Consider the following 23,503-nt stretch of genomic DNA (forward strand, 5'->3'; position numbering starts at 1 on the left):
TAAGATGTGTTATTGTGTAATCAAATCTATTATCTTACTAATCCAAAAAAAAAAAAAAAAAAAAAAAAAAAAAAACCCCCTTTCTTTAGTGAAATAAAATTAGCATGATTGTTCAACCTGCTCATGTTGTAAAATGTAACTGATGTATATCATTTAAATTCTTTAAAAAGATTTTAGCAATTGATCAAAATTTAAAACCATAACTAAAATAGTAAAATGGCAATATGCTATGTTGTGCCATCTTGGCGCATTATTTTGAAATGATGGTAGTACTTGGATCCGAGTATGTTGATGAAGGTGTAATATGGATCAGCCACTTGTTTTCCAAATGGGCCAGGCTTGTTAGTTCAGTTAATTGTCAGGAAACAGAAACAGCTTAATGGGTTTATACTTTCATCTGCAACTTCCAACCACAAAAATCTCTCTTTACTATGGCCCAAAGTCTCTCTAACCACTGGAATATTTGCAGATCGCATACATACATATAGGATTTGAAAACTTAAACCATCTTTTCCAACTATTCCTAAGACATTTGGTCCATTTGGAACCATAACACTCACCGGACTCATGTAGCTTTTGTGTAGTCTATCATGCACTCGGATGTACTTTAAAAAAGGTATACCCGAAGGCATGCAGGATGGATGACCACATGCTGGTGTATAACACGCTGGAACAAAATGAGCTAATACCATGTGTGTTAATGTACCGAATAGCTTGTGAAATTAAAGGTAGAATGACATCGATAATATATACTCCGGATAAAGTAGTAACCCAAATAAACATACGAGTACTCTATAAGTTTTTATATATTACATAAGCAATAATGTACATCACATCAATTCAATAAAACAAGAAACATACAATCACAAACTAAAAATCCTAGAACAAAACATGAGGCAGAAATAGAATCTTAAATATGCTAAAATCATGCTAAGTGAGCCCAAAATACTTGTACCATAAAGCACAACCAAATTTCACAATCAAGAAGATGATATAGATCGATGTCTAGCTAGTGCGATGCAGCGGCATGGGGACCATAATCCGAGGCCCTAAACTGAGTGAGAGTCTCCAAGAGATGATGGGTTGCCTTTTCAAAATTGACAAATCCCATGAACCAGAACTCATGGTTGTCTATTGTTGTTATCTGAATGTATCTTTCATTAGAATTCGCTCCCATAGTTGTAGGGTTAATCGTGTTTATTTGTGCCAGTGGTATCATAACCTGTCACATGACATTGCACATTTTAGTACTTAGCCAATACATAACAGTAACGAAGATAGGATTTGATCTCACGTCTTTGGTATCAGTATCACCCCATTAAACCTTAGTAAATTAATCTATATATCGCGAGTATATTTATAGTACCTTGTAGTAGCTCCAAGCCTCTTGGCCGGAAGGAGCAATGAAAGAAAGCGGACGATCACTGCAGAAGCCAACCCTGATATTAGACAGGTACAGGGTTCCTGCAACAGGTCCTTTGGTGGTGGAGAGGTAACAGGCAAAGGTCTTTTTGAGCCTCTCGTCGGGCTGTGTTTCGAAAATCTGCTTGAACATCGGCTCAAATCCACCCTCTGTGAGTGCCTTTGCCGTCAGATTGATCTTTCCCCATGCTGCTTCTGATACTGATGGCCCTGTTTTCACTGCATCCAAAAAAAATATCTTACATTTCAGTCTAAATTTCTCTAAAAATATTGACCTTACTAGATTACCATTTATCAGACATACATGAATTACATACACCCTATTTAATAAATTACTGAACAATTCACGAAATAATCAAATTTTGTTCATATAGCCGACCAATCAACCACACTTATGGAATTAAGGTTTTGATTGATGGACAAGGACCAACAACAATCACAAATTCACAAAAATCATGGTCATCTGAAATAAATTATTTTGGAGGGTTCAGACTCTGGAGTTAGCTATACAACAGTTGCATTGGATATTTACCGGTAAAAGGAGACTTACAGTTAGACCAGATGTTACGAGCAATAGTCTCGGCCTTGTGACTCCAAGTGTTGAAGGCATGAATAACAGGCTCAAGAGGGTTATTAGTAGGTGCTTTTTCCAAAGGAGAGTATACCAAGTAAGGTTGATCATGAAAATATTGTGTCTGGTGCTCATCTGCCCTCCACAAGGCCGCTTGCTGGTTGTCTGGATGGGCTGTCGGATTAGCCGGCGGCCCCATCACGTGAGTCCCCCACTTCTTTGTATCTTCATGATCCGGGACCGCTTCCTGTGGTTGCGGTTGCGGTTGTGGTTGTGGTTGTGGCTGTTCTTCTTGATGTGTTCCCGCCATTGGTGGTTTGGTTGATCAGTTGAACACAATGCAAACAAATTATGCAAGTAGATTATGAGGTGTTATGCTTTGTTAGGTACAAATAAAATTGGTCTAAGATGATAATATTTATATACTAATCAGATATTCTAAGCAAGCAAATACGAGTTGAGTTGTTCCAAATTCCAAAATGAAGATGTCACTTCCACGCGGTGTTGTAATTCCTTTCTTGTTAAGTAAAATCACAATTGTGAGGACTTATTGTTAATCATTAACTTCATACAATATAGTTTTCAAATTTATAATTGCCGAGTAACAATTAAAAAACATATCAAGTACTCCCTCCGTTTTATTAAAAAAAATGTACAAATTATTTATAATCTAATTTTATTCTGTTAAATCGTCATTATCACACGTGGCATGTCAAATTTTAAGTTAATGTTACTTTTGACACCTAGGTTCAAGAAGAACATTCTCATAAATTTATCCTTAACTTTTACTACCTCTGTTAATTATTATGTGCAACTTTGAAATATTTTATATCTCACAAATAATACCCCAAAGTTGCACATAATAATTAACGGAGGTAGTATATGAAATTAAAAAAATGCTAAAGATGTTATTTAGACAAATAGAGATGTGAATTAGGATGTGGCGAAACATATGGAAGTCTCCAGAATTGCGGCCGGTTAGTTTGGATTTGTTTAGAAGATGAATGATGTTGACATTTGATGATTACTAGCAAAATTATTGTTGATTGAAACACCAAACTTTAAATGGGAATAAAATAAATATGGCAGAGATGTTTCTGGAGTAGATGTCCAATTCTTCAGTAGCATGGATCGTGTTCATAAGCCCATAAATACGTGAACATATGACGAGGGACCAGGCCCATCACTTAATAGTTATGTTTTCCTTAGAGGCCCAAAAAGACTAGGTTGTTTAAGTCTTTGTTGTTGTTGACAATTTTTTTTTTGGGTAAGGAGAAGGGCCCTATTGAATCGGAATCTCTCATAAGTCCTTGAGATACGAATTAGCGAGCATTTAGTAATTGTATATCTCAAACTTTGATATTACCGGGGGCATCCTACATGATCCTATCATATACAAATGATCAAATAGAGCAAGTATTGTGTAACTTGCAATGATAGGATTTTAAGTACACTTGGGTAGTCGGGTGCACATATAAAATCTTATTGATTATACTGTCTACTAGTAGAATTTACATAGTTTCGACTCTAAGGGGCGGTAGCAAAGCGGTCTACGGTCTGCCTTGTGGTCATATGATAATTTTATTATTTTCATAGACCATCATGTACGAACTACAAGCATAGACCGATTGATGTACATGTGTAATAAATGGTGTATATGTGACATGATGTGTTTAGCAAAGGGTCCATCATCGTGCATGCATATGTTGTTAGCTAGCTAGCTGTTAGTTTGGCAATAAGGATAAGGACGAAATATAGAAATTTCGCCAAAATTTCTTAAGTTAACGTAGGAAGGAAAGGTGTGTAGTACGTATTAATCATTAAAACCAAAACTAGCAATTTAAACTTCGCATTCATAGATATTCTACCAACAAACTTAATTTGCCTCTATATCTTATCCTTTAATTATTTCGTTCTCTACTCAATTCACAAGTTTAATTTGCCAATATAATGTTTTAGATACTACTCATACAATATAATATCATATATAACCTAAAGTCGATCATCAAAATTATGAGCTACTCTAATGTTACCCATGTTGGTCATGAATCATACCCTCCATCTCAAGGTAAATACCATCTTTTCTTTAATATTTTTTTTTATATTAAATAATTCTACTTATCTATACTATGATGCAATTTGCTTACTTTTGGAGCTAATGAATTGATCAGGTTGGTATCCTGGACCGGAAACTGCACCGCCTCCACCGCCTCGGCCGGGTTTTGAGCAAGGGTATGGATCAAGGCAGCCTCCAGGGCCTGGGTATCAAGGCTACTTCAGTGACAATTACCCGCCACCGGTAGCCCACGTCCACCACCGCGGCCCAACTCATTATCCCTATCAGCAGCACTATGAAGGCTATGATTACTCCTATGATTCTGGCTGTCCTTCCTTCCTTAGGGCTTGGTATTACCATCTGTCTTAGCTTATTTTTCTTGCTATATCTAGATTATTTGTTTTTTACAATATTTTTTTGTGGAAATTTCTAATTGCATCATTTAATTGAGACACAATATTTAGTCATTTAGAGCTAGAATAGAATAAAAGATAAGGGATAGTATTGGTGTGTGTAAATACATGGACAAAAGTATTAAGTATGAAACTATATGAAAGCACATCAAAGATTGAAATAGTGCAATTAGTATGAAAGTGAGTATGAACTTCATGAGCTCGTGATACGCACGCGTTCAATCACCTACAAGGAGCGTTACATAATTATGTGGGATAGCCTTTGGATAGATGAAATAAACTATATATACCACTATTGTGATGAGAAAAATAGAAATTTGTGCTTGATAAAAGTTTCTAGGTGAAATATAGCAGTTACTCTACTTCCTACAAAATGATGAAGAGAGTTTAATTACTTAGTCCCGTAGTGATTCACCAATTTACTACTAATACAATGTATTTCTTCAAACGTTTAATTAGCCAAACTACCATTTAATCCAGTTGGCTTATTTAAAAAAAACTTGTAACAATTAATTTAATTGGCACTTTTAGTGGCAGATCCAGGATTTCTAATGAGGGGTAGCATGAAACAATAAGGAAAACAAAAAAAATACTTGTAAAATTGAGTTATTTTGATGTTTGATGTTTAGCTTTTAAATTTTTAAACATTTATTTTGATGGATAAATATTTATATTACAAATATAGAATAATTATATTCTACCTAGTTGTTTATATAATACAACGATCAAATTAAAAAGTACTCCATATGTTCGATAAATTATTACTTTTGTATATATACTTCGCATCTATTATTCATAAGGTTAAAAATTATATGGTAATAAGTTACTCATTTTCTATTTTTTTTTCCTTAATATTAATTAGAATTAGGTACGACCGTACGATATTTAGAAAAAAATATATTAGTCATATATTCTACAACTACTTAAATGAGAGCCTTTAGAAGAAAAAAAATAATTGGATGAAAAAAAATTAATAATGCCCACATCAATACATACAAGTAGAAGCTAAAGTTTTTTTAAAAAAATAAAAACAAGGATCAATAAAAGTGAAAAAAATATAATAACCTAAGAGACCTGTTTTATACCTAACTGGTCTCTTTAGGTTTAAAACGAAGCAGCGAACGTTAGGCATTAGTTTGTTGTAGCATCATCAAAGAGAGCTGTTATTTGAAAAAACAGGTCTCTTTGATTAACAGTCTTTTTTTTTTTTTTTTTTTAATTTTTCTCCTCCAGTGCTACTCCTTGTTACTATGTAGGTCAGCCCCGCACTTTAAGCAAGGAAGAACTATGTAGTAGTGTAGTACTACAATAGAGTTTTTTTTACTGTATTTTTTCATTTATTTTTATTATTTTATTATGTTGAAGATTCCAATCAAGCATAAGACCAAATTGTAAATCAAAATAATAAAAATTCTGCTTTGCATTGAATTATTAATTTGGCATTTGGATGATATAGAATGCATGTATAATATTATTAATAGCTAGTTTTTGACTTTGTTGATGATGCAGCTTTACTGCTCTTTGTTGCTGCTGCGTCCTGGAGCAGTGCTGCAGTTTCTGGTGATTTTGTGTAGTGATGATACTCATGCAATTTAAGTCATGTATTATATTCATAAACTTTGTTTATAAATTACTTGAAAACAATGTAGTAATCTGAAATAATGTTAAATTGTTAATCGCTTTATTTAATTAATTTAATTTTGAGGCACTAGCTAGCTAGCTTAGCTAGCCAAGTAGCCATAGTGGCCGGTTGCTGAGGCCGGTATAGTTGCTAGTTTTTGTTGGAAGTTGTCCAACAGCTTTCAAATTTTTACAAGGAGATCTGGAGATATCCCTATAAACTAGGTCATGAGGCCCACTAGAGAAATGGACATCAACCCAATCTTAAAATCAGTCGATTTTGACAAATGGCTATCTATCTAGGTTTATATGACAGTAGAGAACTACAGAGTACTTCGTATTAATGTTAAACTAATGGTTTAAAGGCCTTCATTTCATCCATGTGAGAGGAATTTAATTCTCGACATCAGCTCATTGCATGAATGCATCTACTAAAGATACAATTATTCTGTTGTTTTTTGTTATTAATTTTCAAAAAAAAGTGTGATTAAAAATAAATAAAGTAAAAGAAAGTTCATTCAAAAAAAGAAGTAATATTTAAAAGAAATACAAATGTAAAAACCATGTTAGAAAAATCTTCTTTTTGAATCTTAATACTTAGTTTGCATCATTTGCGAAGAGAATATAAAGTAACACAATAACACCTTTTTATTTTTGAGCTCACATTATTTGTTACTTTATTTATATAGGGTAGTTCCTACTATAAATATAGAGTGAAAATGTTTGTTTGATTCATGGACATAGATGTCGGCAATAGAAACCTCCATAAACAGTAAATTATCCAACCTGAACAATAAGCAAGAAATGAAAATATAGCAAAAACGTCAAAATCATGTTACTATTACTACTAGCAGGCCAGGTTAGGCGTGAAAACTTTAGTAAAGCCAAACAATACTGTATAAATAATACAGTAAATCCATAAAACATTGGTATAATAATACTCAGATTTTGAGAGTGAGGGATAGCTCAAGTGATTAGAGCTCCCCTCCCGATTTCGAGAGATCTTGGGATCGATTCTCATCACCCGTCCTCGTGGCTCTTTAAACACTAAAAAAATACAGTAATACTCAGATTTAGCTAACGAGCCCCTCTTAAAGTTAAATAACTAATTAATACGAAGTATGTAACCAAAAATAATGTTAGCTTTGAAATGCTTGTTAAAATTACACATCAATTAATATAATTAATACTTTGTATTTATTTTATCTTAATATTTTCACTTTTATTTTTCTTACTTAACGGTCCGATAATGCTTGTTAGTTTTTGCCATAATACTTAGGGTTTGTTCATATTTATTGAATTGAGTTGAACTGAACTGAATTGATTGGAGTTGAAATGAATATTTTATGAGAGAAGGAAATTAGGAGCTGAACTGAACTGATTGGAGCTGAACTGAACTGAATTGAACTAAAACGAAATTAAGTTGAAGTGAATAGCCCCTTAGTACGGAGAACTGTAGTTGTAATTCATTGCTTGGGGCTAAAGCTAATTCAGTGCATAATCAAAAAGCACGTGGTTAGGCCTAAAATGTAGAAAAAGGTAAGTTTGGTGTAAGGGGGACATCCTTTTTTGTGTTGAATTAATTGTCTTTCTTTCTAATTCAATGTTATGTTCTGCTGATTCAAATTCAACCGTAGAATTCCCTAATTTCAAGGCCACGTTTTTTATATTGCTACAATTTAATTTAATTTAATGTGCCGCTCTCTTATCCCTTCTTTCAAGGGTAAAGGTAAATACAAGGTACAGCTTGCGTGAACTAAGGAGTTGTTGAAACTAATTCTTTTTCCACAGTTGCGTGAGGCGTGATCCACCTCTTTCAATTCAATCCTAAATTCAAAAGATTGGATTGTGCAAGATACGGGAAGCACGCTCTACAAATTGATAGGCCATCGTCGAGCCTACTAAATATAAAGTCCTATCTTGGTCTCGCTAGCTAATAGCAAGGGTAAGAAAGGGGTCGAACCCAAGAGAGGCGTTGAATCAACCACCGAAATACTACCACATAAATAAGCTTAATGAAGTCGAAATTGGTTTGGTTTTATATAACAAGTACTAGTTCAAGTCAACTAGAGTTAGGGGGAGATTAACAATATTTAGAGGATTCTAGGGCTCAGGTTATACCACTCAACTTTACCACAAATCACAAGTAGCATGCACAAACGAGACAAAATAAGGGATAAAATAGGGGAAGTCATCTAAGGCACCCAACTACTCTCTCAAGCTAGAGGGATTACTTGAATCATAAATACAATCTACTCTCGTGGTTATAAAGCATAAAGCAAGTGTTAAAGCATAATCACGATGACATAAACATTCCCTTGACTAAAACATTCTTATTCTCATGGCATTTCAAGTCAATCAAGCATAAGGGAGCTAACTCAAGTTCATCTCTCGATCCTTCGTTGAGAAAGCTTGGATAATAGTTCTAGCAATGGCCATATACAAGAACTAAGCAATTAAACCACTTAGGGCGTGTTCGGCGCTAGCTTTTAAGTAGCTTTTAGGTAGCTTTTAGTGGTTTGACTTGGTCAAACCACTACTTAACAAAAAATGTGAGTGTTTGGTAAGGTAGTGGTTAGGGTAGCTTTTGGTGGTGGAGGTAGCTTTTGTGAAAAGTTAGAAAAATTAGCTTTTGAAATTAGAGGTAGCTTTTGAGGTAGCTGTTGAAAATTTAATCTATAGTTTTAAAAATAAAATATTGATTTTTATATGTAACAGCTAGTCAACCGCTACTTTACCGAACACTCATTTCTAATTATTTATCTTCACAGCTAACAGCTTGTTGACAGCTAACACCTACCTACACAGCTAACAGCTGCCTCCACAGCTACAGCTACCTTCACAGCTATATTTTGCCGAACACGCCCTTAAGCTCAACTAATTAACACCCAACAATTACAAATTAGCACATGCAACAAGTAATTAGTGACTACATTGAGGGTTTTACCCAAACCCTAGAAAATTAGACAACTCATAATCCATGGAGATTAAAGCAATTAAGAATTTCAAGTAACTCATGAACAAGATTCAAACTAAGGATTAAGCTAAATAACAATCTAAACTTACAAGAATTAAGCAAATAATTATCAACAAAGCAAGAAGAAGTAGGAGAAAAGAGTGAGAAATAATTACTAAAAAGCTTCAACTTTGATTAACAATGGTGGAATTTGTCTTCAACAATGATTGAGATTGAAATTTTCAAGCTAATAATTAAGATCTAACTAAAGATTTGAGAGTATTTGTGTTTCTACAATTACAAACTAAGAGGAAGCACTAAAAACTTGAATGTCGTACAAATGAGCAAAGGGGGGTATTTATATGACTCCCGAATAAAAAGAACGGAGAAAACAAGATTCGGGCACGGCTACAAGTCCGCACGGACAAGCCAGGCATGGCACGGACGTGCAGCCTAAGTAGCACGGACGTGCCATCCTATGCATGGTCGTGCAGAGTCAGAGGGGGTGAATCAGTTTGCTACTGATTTGGCCAGGGAAACCAGCACGGACGGCCTTAAGCTGCAAAATCAGTTTTGAAACTGATTCGGGCTGAGCAAGCTGCACGGACGTGATTGGTGACTTGCACGGACGTGCTGAAGTCTCCACGGCCGTGCAAGATCTGGCAGAACAGTCAGCTTGCTGGAACACCCCTGCACGGTCGTGCAGGGTCTTCTAGGCCCTTCTCTTCACATTTTCTTCGGTTTTGATCCTTTGTCACGGCTTCTAACCTCAGTTTATCATCCATATGCTTCAAATGATCGTCTTTGGACCTAAAAACTCAACAAAAACACTAACAACCCGTGAAGCAAAGGATACACAAAAAATGAACGAAAATAGGATAGAAGTGAACCAAAATGCTAATATATCGAGTAAACAAGATTCAAAATCACCCTAAAATCATATCAAATAACAAGTTATCACAAATATACGGAGTACTCTTAATGCAGTGTACTCTTAGAGCGTCAACACTTGCAGTATAATTTTGTACCACGGTATAAATATTCATCCAAAAGTTGCAAATTTTTATTACTATCTTGGTGGCATAAAATTATATCATCAAATGGTATATACCATGCCATGGTAAACTTTTGCTTCCTTCCACGTAAAACATGAACCAACCAGGTCACGCCATGTAGCCTGGTTGTCATACATTTTTTTTTTTTTTCAATTGCATTTTAAGAAAAAATTATAAAGTCAAAAATTATGAAAAAATTACCATTGCTTATAATTTTTCAAGACATACACATAGACACCCATATTGATATAGTTTTATATATTTTTTGAAATTTACCTTTTTTTTACCTAAATTGCTTATTTTTATTTAATTAACTTTATAATTAAATAATTAGTTATTTTCAACATAAAACAAAATATAATTATAATTTAATTAAGTGTATAATTCATACATATAGGAGAGAGAAAGTATGTTGGTAAACTTTTTTTATATCATGGGTGGGGTGATTTTTGGAGAAAGTATATTGTATTGTTGTATAGATGATGTGGAGGAGTGAGAAAGTGGTAGAGAGAGAGAGAGGTGGTATAAATTTTTATACCATGAGTGATGATGGTCTTAGTTATTTAGAATCATGGCATGCAATATGCATAATTGCATTTTATGTACCAAACATAGCTTGGTCTAGTAGTCAAGTTTGGATCCCACAATTAAGGGTTTGTTATCATACGATTATTTTCAATTCAATTCAGTTCAGCTCTAATAAGTTCAGTTCAATTCAGTTCAGAACCTAATTTCCTTCTCTTATAAAATATTCATTTCAGTTCAGTTCAGTTCAGTACAATTCAGTCATGAGAACAGTTTTTAAGAGGTTGTGAAATAATCAAACTCCACTAGAGACTGATGTGGATCTCTCAAGACTCTCATAAGGCTCGAAGCTATAATAACATTGGATTTTCGGATTTTAATAAGAACTAAAGAAATTACACGAAAATAAAAATGATAGTACTCTAATTCTCATAGGAATAGAGGGTCTTTTCCTAGTCGCAACTAGAAGACGATCGCAAGTCGCAACAAGTGATGTTTTTTATTAACAATCAAATGAGCAACGCTCACAGGATTAATTCCCATAACAAATCTCTCTCATTATTCTTGAGCTATTATTGATATACACCCATATTTATAGGGTGACAAATCGTACAAAGATAATATAGAAAACTAATAATTATATCCTAAAATATTAAGAATCCTAATCCTAATAGATCTACTAATCATATATTAACCAACTACTAAATCTATCCTAACATAAATAAATAAATAAATAAATATCCTAATGGCTAAAACTCTTAAAGCCTAACAATAGGAAAAATCCTTTCAAGTGAAAGGTAAAAACCCATAGGCAAAAATCCTAATAATTAATAATAACTAAAAGATAGTGTAGGCTTTCTTAAAATTATATGAATTTTCAAGAATACTCATATTGGTCTATTGCTCCCGCATCAGAGACACATTGGGGGTGGGGATTCCCTTACCCTCCCCCCCCTCCACTCCTAAAGTAACGGGTCGGATTCGGAGCGAATTATGCTAAATCTGACTCTGACCCTACAGGAAGTAAATCCGACTCCGACTTTAATATCCGACCTCCGACTCCGATATTTTTTTCATTATTCAATATACTTTGAGAATTTGGGTTACTTGGGCCTTTACAACCCACACCTAATTTCACCATGACCCATACCAAAATCCACGATCTATCGGAGTCGGATAAACCGTTAGAGTCGGACATTTATCGGAATCGAATTATTTTCTCGGATTTTTTGTAGGATCGGACTCAGACCCTCCTCCGACTCGGAGTCGGTTTATTTTAACAGAGGTGCAAACTCGGATTACTTTTATCTCGGAGCGGATTTTTTACCTCGGATTGGGGCAGAGTAGAGTCGGATCGATCCGGAGTGGATTTCCATCTCTACGGACCCGAGTAGGGAGGACCTGTAAGAGACCCGGTAGGGCATTTTTCCTTGCCAACCAAAAAAAATACAAAAATGCATATTATGTGTAAAATAAAGCATGGTAGGTAGCTCATTATATAACTTTGAAGTCACAAGTTTGAGGATTGAGACTCATCACTTACATTTTCTTGGGAGTCGAAGATTCTCTTATCCTCACCTTCTACTCTTAGGCGTTGACTTATATAACTCAGCTGACTAACTTGTGAGAAATTGTTTTGGCTTAACTTGTAAAAGGTGTGGGTTTAGTAGTTGGAGACTCATCACTTACATTTACTTGGGACTAAGATGTTCTGGCTTAATGTGTAGAAGGTGTTAGTTTAATAGGGTTCTTCATCTTACCGTAACAAAGTAACCAATATCACTCGAAATCAAACACGGAAATTCGATAAAAGATATTGAGTACCAATTAAGTCTGAATAATACACCATTCAAAGCCCAAGTTCACAAAAATCAAAATAAAAAAGTTAAAAATATCTGTATTAAATTTGTGGATCTCATCTTCTATTATTATTATTATTATTTTTTTACACATACTCATCTTCCATTTCAACAAATTTGTTGTAACAAGTTTTGGTTTGATAAATATTTACATGATACCCTATTATGCTCACCCTTAAATATATGTGTTGATCAAATCAATACATTATACTACATATTTCCTTCGTTTTTTTAGTTGATACCTTTCTTTTATCACATTTACTAACGCATGTTTTTAATGATTGATATGTCTAATTATCAACTTTGTAAAATTATAAAAAGAGAATACTAATAAAATATACATTGAGACAATTCAAATAAGATCTCACATGGCTATATTTTATTGTATCTATAAATCACAAAAGCAAGTCAAAAAGTGTAATGTGAGAATAGTGTAAAAGTCAAATAATAGCAACTAAAAAACGGAGGAAATACTACATGTATTAAATAAATAAAAAAAAAGATGGAAGGAGTAGTACATGGATAAACTACATCCGTGTTTTTATAAGTGTTACACTTATCTAATGTGGTCGTATTTTAGTGTTACATTTCCTTTTTTGGCAAAGAGCCACAAGTACATTTTAGTATTATATATCCATTTTCTTTTCATGGTCCCCACTCACATCCATTATTACTATTTTATATTTTATTTTCTTTTCACATTCATTATTATTCAAAAAAACTACAATATCTTTCTTTTACAATTTTTAAATACTCCAACTACCCCGCTTACAACTTATTTTAACTCCAACTACCTCGCTTAGATCTTATTTTAATTAAGTCAATTAAATTATTTAAATTATATAGCAATCAAGGTGTACAGTAACACTTATTAAAACACAGAGGGGTATAGAGAGAATAACAGGTGAATCACGGCCTTTGACACTTGTATCCCCACATCTGAAGTCATGCCCCATTCATCTCGTGAACGTCGTGACTCAATAAATTAAAACCCCACTTCTCATCCCTTTCTCCCCTCCTTTTTTCATTCAAAACAAACAAAGTACAAATCCAACTACTATTTTCTTTTTAGCTTGTTTTAAATATGTGTTAAGTCAAGTTGTTAAAATTCCACCCCATCTCACTTTAAATTAACATCCATTAAGTTCCTTTAATTTCTTGCAATTACAAACATTCCACAAATTAAAAATCACTACTAGTACTTGTATTCGTGAATCAACAATTACATACGTGACAAACTCTCACTAGACCAAGTCATGGCTAAGTCTCACGTTGAACTCGACTTCTTTGGTTTGCAATCCTTGCCCCATCCTCCTCAGCCTCAGCCTCAACCTCAGCCTCGGCATCGCCTTGATCGCCGTGAAAGTTTCCGTGGTATGTAACATTCATATCATGTAGACCGATAGATATGATATGATATGATATAATATGATTCTTATATTCGTGTGAAACAGGAATAGCAAAAATAAATCCGGAAATAGTGAAGAATGTGATAGCAAGCAAGTATGGTGCACCCGCCGCAGCTGATAATAACCATAAGTCCGTGTCACTTCCTGGGACTCCTCGTCTTGGATTTTCTCAACTCCCCGTCTTTCATCCTCATCTTCATCCTCAACCTGGGTTTGTTTTCCGATCATTTTATATATCATACATATTAAATAATATTTTTTTTAATAAACGTGTTTTTATTATTGGTCAATTTAAATATCTAATCTAATTATTCTTCTTTAATTATTTAAAGTTGATTAAAAGAAAATGAAGGTATTTATTTATTTATTTAATAATTGAGAAAAGAAAACAGGGCAGGTAGCATGGAGAAGGCTGGAGAAACTGCCCCAATGACCATATTTTATAATGGGACCGTTTCTGTTTTTGATCTGCCCCGCGACAAGGTTTCTACTTATATACCTTTTTTTCTCTTTAACAAATTTAAATATTAACTCCGTTACATATTATTTGTAACAATTAGACATTTTTCCTCACTACTTTATGTTAAATCGTTGCAAAAAAATATGTAACGGAGGTAGTTTAATATTCTCTCCGTTTACGTTTCATGAATTTAATTCTACTCGCTTATTATTCATGTGGTTAAAATTTTTGATCGTATTTAATATTATTAACAATCGTCGGTGATAATTGACAGGCAGAGCACGTAATGAAGTTAGCAATGGAAAAGAATGGAAAAGTGTTTGATGATTCAAGTTCTAAGTCATCCCAAACAAGTACTAATAATACTGAGAATATACACGGACCACTAAGTGATGATGGAGGTTAGTGGAGTATTAATCTACTTTTAATTATGATTTGGAGGTAATTAATTATTAATTTAAACATGCGTGCGTGTGTATTACTGTTTGAATTAAGATTCCTTAAAATGTTTGCATTAAAATGGGATGTGTTTGTTTAGATGATGCTGATATGCCTATCAAACGTAAGAAATCACTTCAGAGGTTCTTTGAGAAGCGCAAAGAGAGGTATTTTTCATTTTCTATTAATATTACTAGTACCTCTTTTATTATTATTCTTACTTGTGCATATTAATTAGTAGCTTCATCATAATAAGTTTAGGGTTAAATTTATGAAAATGGTCCATCAAAATCATATGAGTAGTATTTATTTTTTTGATGGGAATGGTTTCTAAAGCTTGTTAAGTGGAGTTGATGAAAAGGTAAACTAGTGAAATTGTATTTTGTTGGTTGATGAGAGTAATTTAAAAATAGGGTCACCTCCACATGCCTATTATTTAGGTTGGAAGGAGTACTTATTGCATTTTGCTATGTACTCCGAAGTCCGATCCATATGATGTATCCTCTTTAACTCTTTTATGATTTTCATAAAAAGAACTAATTTGATTCATGTGAGTACAAGATTATACTACCTCCGTTACACATTATTTGTAACGATTTGACATAAAGTAGAGAGGAAAAATGTCTAATCGTTGCAAATAATATGTAACGGGGGTAGTATAATCAGTTTAACTTAAATAATCAAATATTTGCTTATTTCATTAATGATCGTTAGATCATGCCATATCATTTTATTTGTATTTGCTTGTCGTGAAATATCTTTAAAATTATAATTAAGAAGTTAAAAAAAAAAATCATAATAAAAAAGTTAAAAAAAAAAAAATTCTTCTTTAAAACCATTTTATTTAATACAGATTAATTTTTAATTTTCCTTACAAAGTATACATAGTAGTAGTGTTAAGGTCAAATTTTAATCTAATCATAAAATCATAGTATAATTGACTAGATTCGGTGATTAAGAATAGTTTAAATAATCTTCATTTTAGGAAAACTATTCAATGGCTACAATAAAATTGTAGCTATTGTAATTAGTTTTAATCTTGGCCCTATATTTTTAAATGTTCAATCTTGTCCATTCATCCAATTGACTTTAATTTTAAATAGAAATGAAAAAAGAAAAAAAAAACAGTTTTTAATTTTAAATTATAAAAAAATAAAAAATTAAAAAAAAACAGTTACTAAAACAAAAATTCTGAACATTGCCATTGATGCATATTCGATCTGCAATATCTAAGCTAAAATGATTGTCCATCTCCATTAAAATTAAACATTTGATCATAGTTTATTAACAATAACCTATCTACCGCATTATACATTACAAGGTCCATATTTTTTTCATCATTTTTATCAAAAAATAAATCATCCTCCATTAAAAACAACCCAGAAAAAGGGAGGGAAAAAGAAGAAGATGATAAAAAGTTATGAAATTTGTCTCTAGTTTTCAAGAAACCAATCAATTGACATTAAAGATTTAAAAAAAATTAATTGATTCCATATCCTTCGACCAAATTCTAACATTTAATTTTTTTTTTTTTGAAAGAATTCTAACATTTAATTAAAAGTTGATTTTTTTTTTTATTATTATTTTTTTTGGTAGTTAATAAGGTGTATTTTAAAGTCAACTAAATGGATGGATAAGATGAATTTTATAAATTGAAGGGTTGTGATTCACTAATTACAATGGCCACAATTTTATTGTAGCCATTTGAAAACTATCCCTTCATTTTAATTAAGTTAGAGTACTTTTTACTTTCCATGTTTTTCACTAAAAATATCCTTTATCAATCCGTAAACTATGCCCTTTCCCCCACAAAAAATAAATTAAATAAAAAATAAATAAAAATGGTAAACTAGCACTACTATTATAGAGGTGTTGATATACATAGCCAATGAGAGTGCTCTCCTTCTTTAATAATGGTATTGATTAATGGTCAAACTTCAAAGTTCAATTCAGCATAAACACACGTTTTCTTTCCTTGTTGTCAACTAACCTAGCCTATACTCCATTGACTAAAATGCGCAAAGATTGTTGTCTTGGAACAATTGGTGATAAGCTAATAGCAAATGGTTAAAGTACAAATTATTGAAACGAAGGATGGTAGATGGTTAGTCGATTATGTATACTGTTACTTTAGCATGGTTGTTCAATTTATATGAATAAGGTTAGTATTACTTTATTAGGAACTAGTCTATGATAGTACCTTGTTAGTGGTACATATCCCTACCTTATTTGTAAAAAAAATTAAATAAAGCTCATAATTGACAAGATACGTACAACTCGACCTTGATGTACATTTTGGCCTTTTACATGATAAAGATATCGTGTACACTGTAGACCTATAAATTAATATAATAATAATACTCTAAAAAATCGAAAGTATCCACGTTTTTAATTAATTTAGGAAACTACTTCATCCTTTCCTGGAAAGCTCTTGGAAGTACGTCAAATAATGTGATTTGTCCATTATTCTCTAAAGTATGAATTGGTTGAGGTTGAGTGGGTCTTTCCCTTTGCTTACAAATTACAATCTTTAAAAGATTCAAAACTCCTCATCACATCTTCCTTTTATAGGATGCTATTGTTTAGATTGATTACCCGCAAAAGTAGCATTACCAATTATCTCGTGCGATATTCTTTGCTTCCTCACTCCTTTTAATGCTGCTCGTACAAATTTTTGCCTGATTTTCAACAATATTTTCTTTTTCTTCCATTTATTATGGTAGAGAATTTTTATTGATGTTGGACAATTTTCTTCATTAATCAATGGTGGGTAGGTATTAGGTAACACGTGTTGGGTTGTACTCTATGTTATAGATATACATGTATTCATCAAATATAAATACACAACAAAATATTAACATAAGTACATAACCAACCAACTTCTAATACTCAAGGAGTCAATAATGCATGTTTAATGTTTGTTCTAAATATTATTGGAGTACTCCAATATATCACTTTTATTTTCAAAAGTAATTTCAATATTTTTTTAAATATAGTGTAAGTCGGATTTTCATACGCAGTTGAAGGATCGATCCACTCTTCTCGAGGATCAATAGTAACATGCTACAATCTCGTAACTTGTTAAAAGTCTTAGTCCGTGACATAATTTGGTAAAAGGCCGGAACTAAGGAAGCAGTATTGGTTAATTGATGCAGGTTGGTGTCACCATATACAAACATGGAACACATGGTTACCGGAGTCCACCAGCAAAAGACCTAAATTATTATGCAATAGCAGACAACAACGTTGATTACCCACGTCAATTATTTTGCCGTATTGTTTTTGTTATCTTTATTTCCAGGATTAACCAAACACTATCTTTCAATTCCCTGTATAAAAGTCTTCATGCAACTTCCACCCTCTTTCCTTTTCTTATGGGAATTCTGCACGTTTTTATTTTAGTTGTCGTATATACTATGGTGTAGTATTATTATTACGCATTTCGTATTAAGTACTTTAGACTATTTTCTAGCTAAGTCTATTCTAGACCAACCATCTGGTGTAGAATGACTATATATAATTCGTTTAGCTTTAATTAGTCAAACAATGGAGTGGGTGCTTCCTTATTAGCAATAATGATGTCTTTATTTATTTATTTGTTTGTTTATTTATTTATATTAAATTATTAATGCTTAATGTTTTAGTCACGTTTCACATTGAATTGTTCTTCTAGGCCAACTTTATGTTGTTGACTTTGTATGATTGTGTTAAGTTATGAGGTTGAATACTTGAATTTTTATGTATTCGATTATTTGTGAAAAGACTGAAAACTTCAAATTAATATTTGCGTGGCATATGCAAATACTCCGTTTTTGATAAGAGACTACGAGTTTAATTCCTTAAATGAATAGTGCTTGTCTAAGGGCTTGTTCATATTTACTTAATTTCAGTCCAGTTCAGTTTGGCTCCAATCAGTTCAGTTTAGTTCAGCTCCTAATTTTCTTCTCTCATAAAATATTTGTTTCAGCTCAGCTCCAATCAGTTCAATAAACAAAACAGACCCTAAATGTCTATTGTCTAATACTCCGTATTAAACATTTTAGACTATGTAAGGTGTCGTTTGGATGTTATGGGAATTTATTTCTCATAGTACTTTGAATTTTATGGGAATTAAATTCCTACATCAAATTCATGAAAATTGCATAAAAGTATTTGGGTGGCATGAAGAAAGTTGCAAATTATGGGAATTTTGACTTACTTAGGAAGGTTGGGTAATTAGCTTCCTATGTTTTGTAGAAAGTCATAATTCCCATTAATTTGCAATTCCCTCATTTACACTTGTTATTGTCAACCAAATAACTCATTCATTTTCTAATTCTGATTTTCCATTTCCTCCATTTTTTCGTGTAACCAAACATCCCTAGGTCTAGCTTTAAAGGAGAGAATTTGAGTTCATAAATTCAATGTATAAGCTAAAAAAATTATTGGACTTGAACTTGCCAATTTTGTGTAGCCAAACTAGCCACTTGTTACTTGCCCTTTTATTTGTATTTTCATGAATAATTTTTTATTGTGCTACGGCATGTTCTCTTCAGCTTAATTTCAGTTCAGCTCTAATCAGTTTAGCACTTAATTTCTTTCTCTCATGAACAATTTATTTCAGTTCAATTCAGCTCTAATCAATTCAGTGATTCAGAATAGGCCCTTAGAGCCTGTTGAGAGAACGAAATTATGAGCTAAACTGAACTAATTGGAGCTGATCTGAATAGAAGTAAAATTTAGCTGAAGTGAACAGACCTTAGTTCCCAAAATAAGTTATCATAAACTTATTTTCCAAATAATAAGTACAAGACAAATTGCAGAACAAGGACTTTAAAACTCTAACACTTTGGATATTGATACATTGTGAATCCGATCCACTATCTATTGATTTATTATTTATGTGTAGGAGATAGTTTGGCATGCAAATGCTAGAAAGATGGAAGATTTATGCTTCTTTGGGGTCATCAGTCCTCGTCACTATCATTCTCAACATTATAATCTTTTTATAAACATTTTCTGATTTTTTAAATTCTAAAATCAAAATAAATTTATTTATTTTTCACTAAAGCGTTAATGGGTTTTTTTTTTTAAAAAGAAAAAACCAATTACAAATGTATGATATATTAAGCTAAATTATTTTATCATCCAAAATTTTTATCAGCCATCAAACATAAAAAGGAATTTAAAAAAAAAAAAACCAAAAAAAAAATAAAATATTTGATATGACAAACTTCAATAACATAATTAGCCAACCGATCTGGGGTTGGAAATTTGGAAGATGAGCTCAGCTTGGTTGGTACATTTGTAAGTTGGATCGGAAATACTTGCGTATGTTAGTACTAATATGTATGGGTTCACTGTGGTGTACTGTTTAACAGGTCATGACTCATGAAACCATATGTATCTGAATCTGATAGTCAAGTTTCCATTTTAAAAACAAGTTTTTCACTTCATCATACTCCTTAATAAAACGTCCTATCCATTAATATAGATGTTCACCCCCAACAAATTAGTGAAGAATTAGAAAAAATATAGGTCTTGACCAGGCCCCCAAATCAGAGAAATTCAGAGGGGGCAGACATGTCGACCTATGCTTCACTCTCTGTGCACACTACCATGCTTCCTTCATCTTTCTTTTATCCAGAGCATCGGCTTATTGTGCACAGCACTTTTTTAAATTTTAATTACAAACTTAACAACTAATTCTTTGATTAACTTGCTAATCATCTATAATAAGAACAGATGAGGTTGATTATAGGAGCATCAGTTTTAAAAAGCTCGATTTTTGTAACATCATGCATTACAACTCAGTTGTTATATCATGTGTATCATCATCTGCTCACTAATTAGTCGCCCCCAGATCATAAAATTTGATTATTCAAATTCAATACTTTTATCAGGAAACAAGATTTTTTTTTAACAATAAAAGTAAAGAAAGATGAGAAATTAAAACACAGGCAAAACAAAACTTACAAAAAAAACGAAAATCAGAAAGAAGATGAAGAACAAAATGGAGAAAAAAGAAGATCTGAAGATGAAAGATTAAAAACTTTACAGATGAGCGATGAAGAAGTGAAGAGAACATGATCCCCATTTAAAGGCGGCCAAGTGAAACCCTAGATGTGGTGGTGTATGCAATGGGCCGCGCCACTGAGTTTTTAGGGTCATGTTTGTAATTTTGGGTTGCTTACTGGCCCAATGGGCGTGGCTTAATTTCAGCCTAAACTCAAAACCTTTTTATCAGCCTAAATATGGCCATTGGGGTGTGGACACAAATAAAATTGCTAAGGGCTTGTTTGACATTATTTTTGGTTTTCAGTTTTCTGTTTTTTTGAAAACTAAAAACCAAAAACAGGAAACAAGAAAAAGGTGTTTTCACTTTTCTGTTGTCAGTTTTCAAAATTATCATGATTTTAATAAGTCTAAATAATTTTTGATTCATTATGTGACATATATAATATACTTTTAAAAAACAAAAAACCAAAAAACAGAAAACCACAACGATGCCAAACGAACCCTAATGTTTTTTTTTTTGTTTTTCGATTTTGAATTACCTCCTTTTTTTCGTTGACAGTTTTGATACATTTAGACTTTAGCACTATTCACACACTTTCCTTTGATTGTACTTTGTTACCTTTGTCACGATATATTTTTTCAAAATATCAACTACTCATAATTTTTGCTTCTCGGTAACTAAAGATACTAATGGTTGAATTTGTATATTGACAAACATGACTAAAGAAACGTGTCAACTTAAAAAAAAAAAAAAAAAAAAAAAAAAAAAAAAAAAAAAAAAACTGATGAAGTATTTCTATTTTTTTTAAAAAAAAAAAAAAAAACTTATTAATATCATCATGATTTTGAAAAATTACACTAAAAAAATTCCAAACCACTTTTTGTAATTTCATAATTTTACTTTTAGTAGAAAAAAAAAACAAAAACAAAAATAACAAATGAAGACGAATAAGCCAGAAAAAGTTAGAATCATGTTTAGTTTGAGATTGGTTCATCTTTTGATGACTTGATGAGCCTAGTTTGTGTATAAAGTTATAGTCAGACTATCAATTATGCCTCTCAAGGCCATGAAGAACCATGGGGAAACACCACGAGTCCACTTAAGTGTAGACTTTTTGAGGTCGAAAATGTATATTGGATGTTAAATTTTGTTTTAGTCCTTATTTCTGGATAATTTTAACATTTTCTAAATTGAAAAATTAAGGACAAAGGGTTAAATTCGTGGTTTTTTGTGATTCTTTCGGCCCATCGAGATACTGGTCGCGCACTCGGACAGATTGGCTCGGATACCTGCAAAACAACGAATATATTCCGTTTATCGGAATATTCGCCTCCGACGATCAAGTTAGTGATCGGAAATGGAAAAACTAAAGAGAGAAGTAGAGAGAAGTTGGAGCTCTTAATGCTCTTTTTTATGTTATGTCACAATCCATAAATGATTAGGGTATTTATAGGGGTGGGGAATTGTGACCATTTAGGGTTGTTGACCTAGAATTACGTGCTTTGATTGGCGGCACAATCAGGTATTGACATGTGTCTTGATGAGCGTCGTTTTGCGGCTTTCTCGGGATTTGGGTCTCCTGACATCAGGAGGCCCGTAACTCTCTTTTCAGGTGTTCTTTTAGGGCTTACACGAGTCATCTTCGTATAGGGACACGTGTTGCCCTTTAATTGGGCCACGTGTCACCATAGGATTGGCCCACGTGTTAGGGTATAATTTTATCCTAAACAGGACTGACGTGCTTCTTCACTTGAAACTCATGAAATTCTGAAAAGCTATTTGGGTGGTTGGAAATGCCTTTTTATACTCTTAACAGTCAATTTAGCAATTACATACACACATTTTTTTTTTACTCAAATCCACTATGTAACTGACTAATGGACAGACATGGTTCAAAACAACATCGTATGACCAAGGGATGTCTCCTCTAATAGCACTTCAACATCGAGATTTAACAAATATATTGGAAAGTCTACTATAGTTAAATCATATGTTTGATGACCTACACACTCATCACTTCATTTTTTTAAACAATTTGCTAAAAAATAAATCTAAAATCGATCCAAAATCGTTGATGGCTTTCGGTTATGGACATATTTTGTCTTTGTCGAACCAGGTTAAATATATGTATTATTCAAATTTAGCTCACTAATTTTGACTCGACTACTAGGATATGCGTCCAGCAACACTTCTAATTATAACACTAGATGTCAAGTTGGTGACTGGAACCACTTACTTGTAGTTCTTGTCTGCCAATGCAAATAATTTTGAAATAGCCACATGGTTGAAATAAACTAATTCTCGAGACTTTATAGTCCTATTAGAGAGTCTATTATCATTCCAAAAATAGTTGTATAACCCCTGGAAGACGCCTCACACATTCACTTCATTTTTGGAAAAATCTCTCAAAATTGATCCGAAAGTATGGATTATAGTTTTCAATTTTGAACATTTTTTAAATATCTATGAGTCTATAAAAGGAAAGAAGTCGGAGTTCTTTCCACGAACCTTACAAAGACCACGAGAGGCCATATGCATGGATGGTTGGGACTATCCATTTTGCCTTTAGAATATCAAGTTAGCCAATTACGTATACACCTTCTTTCATTAACTCAAAGACATCATCCACCTGCCTTTATGTGACTAAGTGGTGGTCAGATATAGTTCCAAGTAACGTCATAAGCCCCTAGGGTGTCTCCCTTGTCATTACTTGAGTTTTTT

General features: G+C 32.8%; 3 protein-coding genes and 2 non-coding genes across 5 annotated transcripts; 2 read left to right on the forward strand and 3 right to left on the reverse strand.

The window, feature by feature from the left end:
• Positions 1-782: 782 nt before the first annotated feature.
• On the reverse strand, positions 783-2,455 carry LOC145602682 (GEM-like protein 5). The gene is made up of 3 exons (XM_081658847.1): positions 1,973-2,455; positions 1,367-1,641; positions 783-1,222 (listed from the first exon to the last, which is right to left on the reverse strand). Exons 1-3 carry the CDS (start codon positions 2,301-2,303, stop codon positions 1,010-1,012), a joined length of 819 nt encoding a protein of 272 aa, XP_081514973.1. The 5' UTR covers positions 2,304-2,455; the 3' UTR covers positions 783-1,009.
• A 1,384-nt stretch (positions 2,456-3,839) lies between these two features.
• Positions 3,840-6,155, forward strand: LOC145602654 (uncharacterized). The gene is made up of 3 exons (XM_081658820.1): positions 3,840-4,061; positions 4,165-4,399; positions 5,972-6,155. Exons 1-3 carry the CDS (start codon positions 4,007-4,009, stop codon positions 6,024-6,026), a joined length of 345 nt encoding a protein of 114 aa, XP_081514946.1. The 5' UTR covers positions 3,840-4,006; the 3' UTR covers positions 6,027-6,155.
• A 7,386-nt stretch (positions 6,156-13,541) lies between these two features.
• On the forward strand, positions 13,542-18,448 carry LOC145602944 (protein TIFY 9-like). Its single transcript, XM_081659086.1, has 6 exons — positions 13,542-13,851; positions 13,932-14,097; positions 14,279-14,369; positions 14,621-14,747; positions 14,885-14,951; positions 17,940-18,448. The coding sequence occupies exons 1-6, from the start codon at positions 13,734-13,736 to the stop codon at positions 18,001-18,003; spliced, it is 633 nt and encodes a 210-aa protein (XP_081515212.1). The 5' UTR covers positions 13,542-13,733; the 3' UTR covers positions 18,004-18,448.
• Positions 18,449-20,293: 1,845 nt separating this feature from the next.
• LOC145603307 (small nucleolar RNA snoR100) lies at positions 20,294-20,397 on the reverse strand. The gene has a single exon (XR_014104824.1). It is a non-coding gene; the product is annotated as a small nucleolar RNA snoR100 (small nucleolar RNA).
• Positions 20,398-20,523: 126 nt separating this feature from the next.
• LOC145603184 (small nucleolar RNA SNORD36) lies at positions 20,524-20,607 on the reverse strand. Its single transcript, XR_014104716.1, has one exon. It is a non-coding gene; the product is annotated as a small nucleolar RNA SNORD36 (small nucleolar RNA).
• Positions 20,608-23,503: the final 2,896 nt, after the last annotated feature.

Source organism: Chenopodium album, chromosome 21, assembly GCF_948465745.1.
Source record: "Chenopodium album chromosome 21, dcCheAlbu1.1, whole genome shotgun sequence".
NCBI lineage: Eukaryota > Viridiplantae > Streptophyta > Magnoliopsida > Caryophyllales > Amaranthaceae > Chenopodium > Chenopodium album.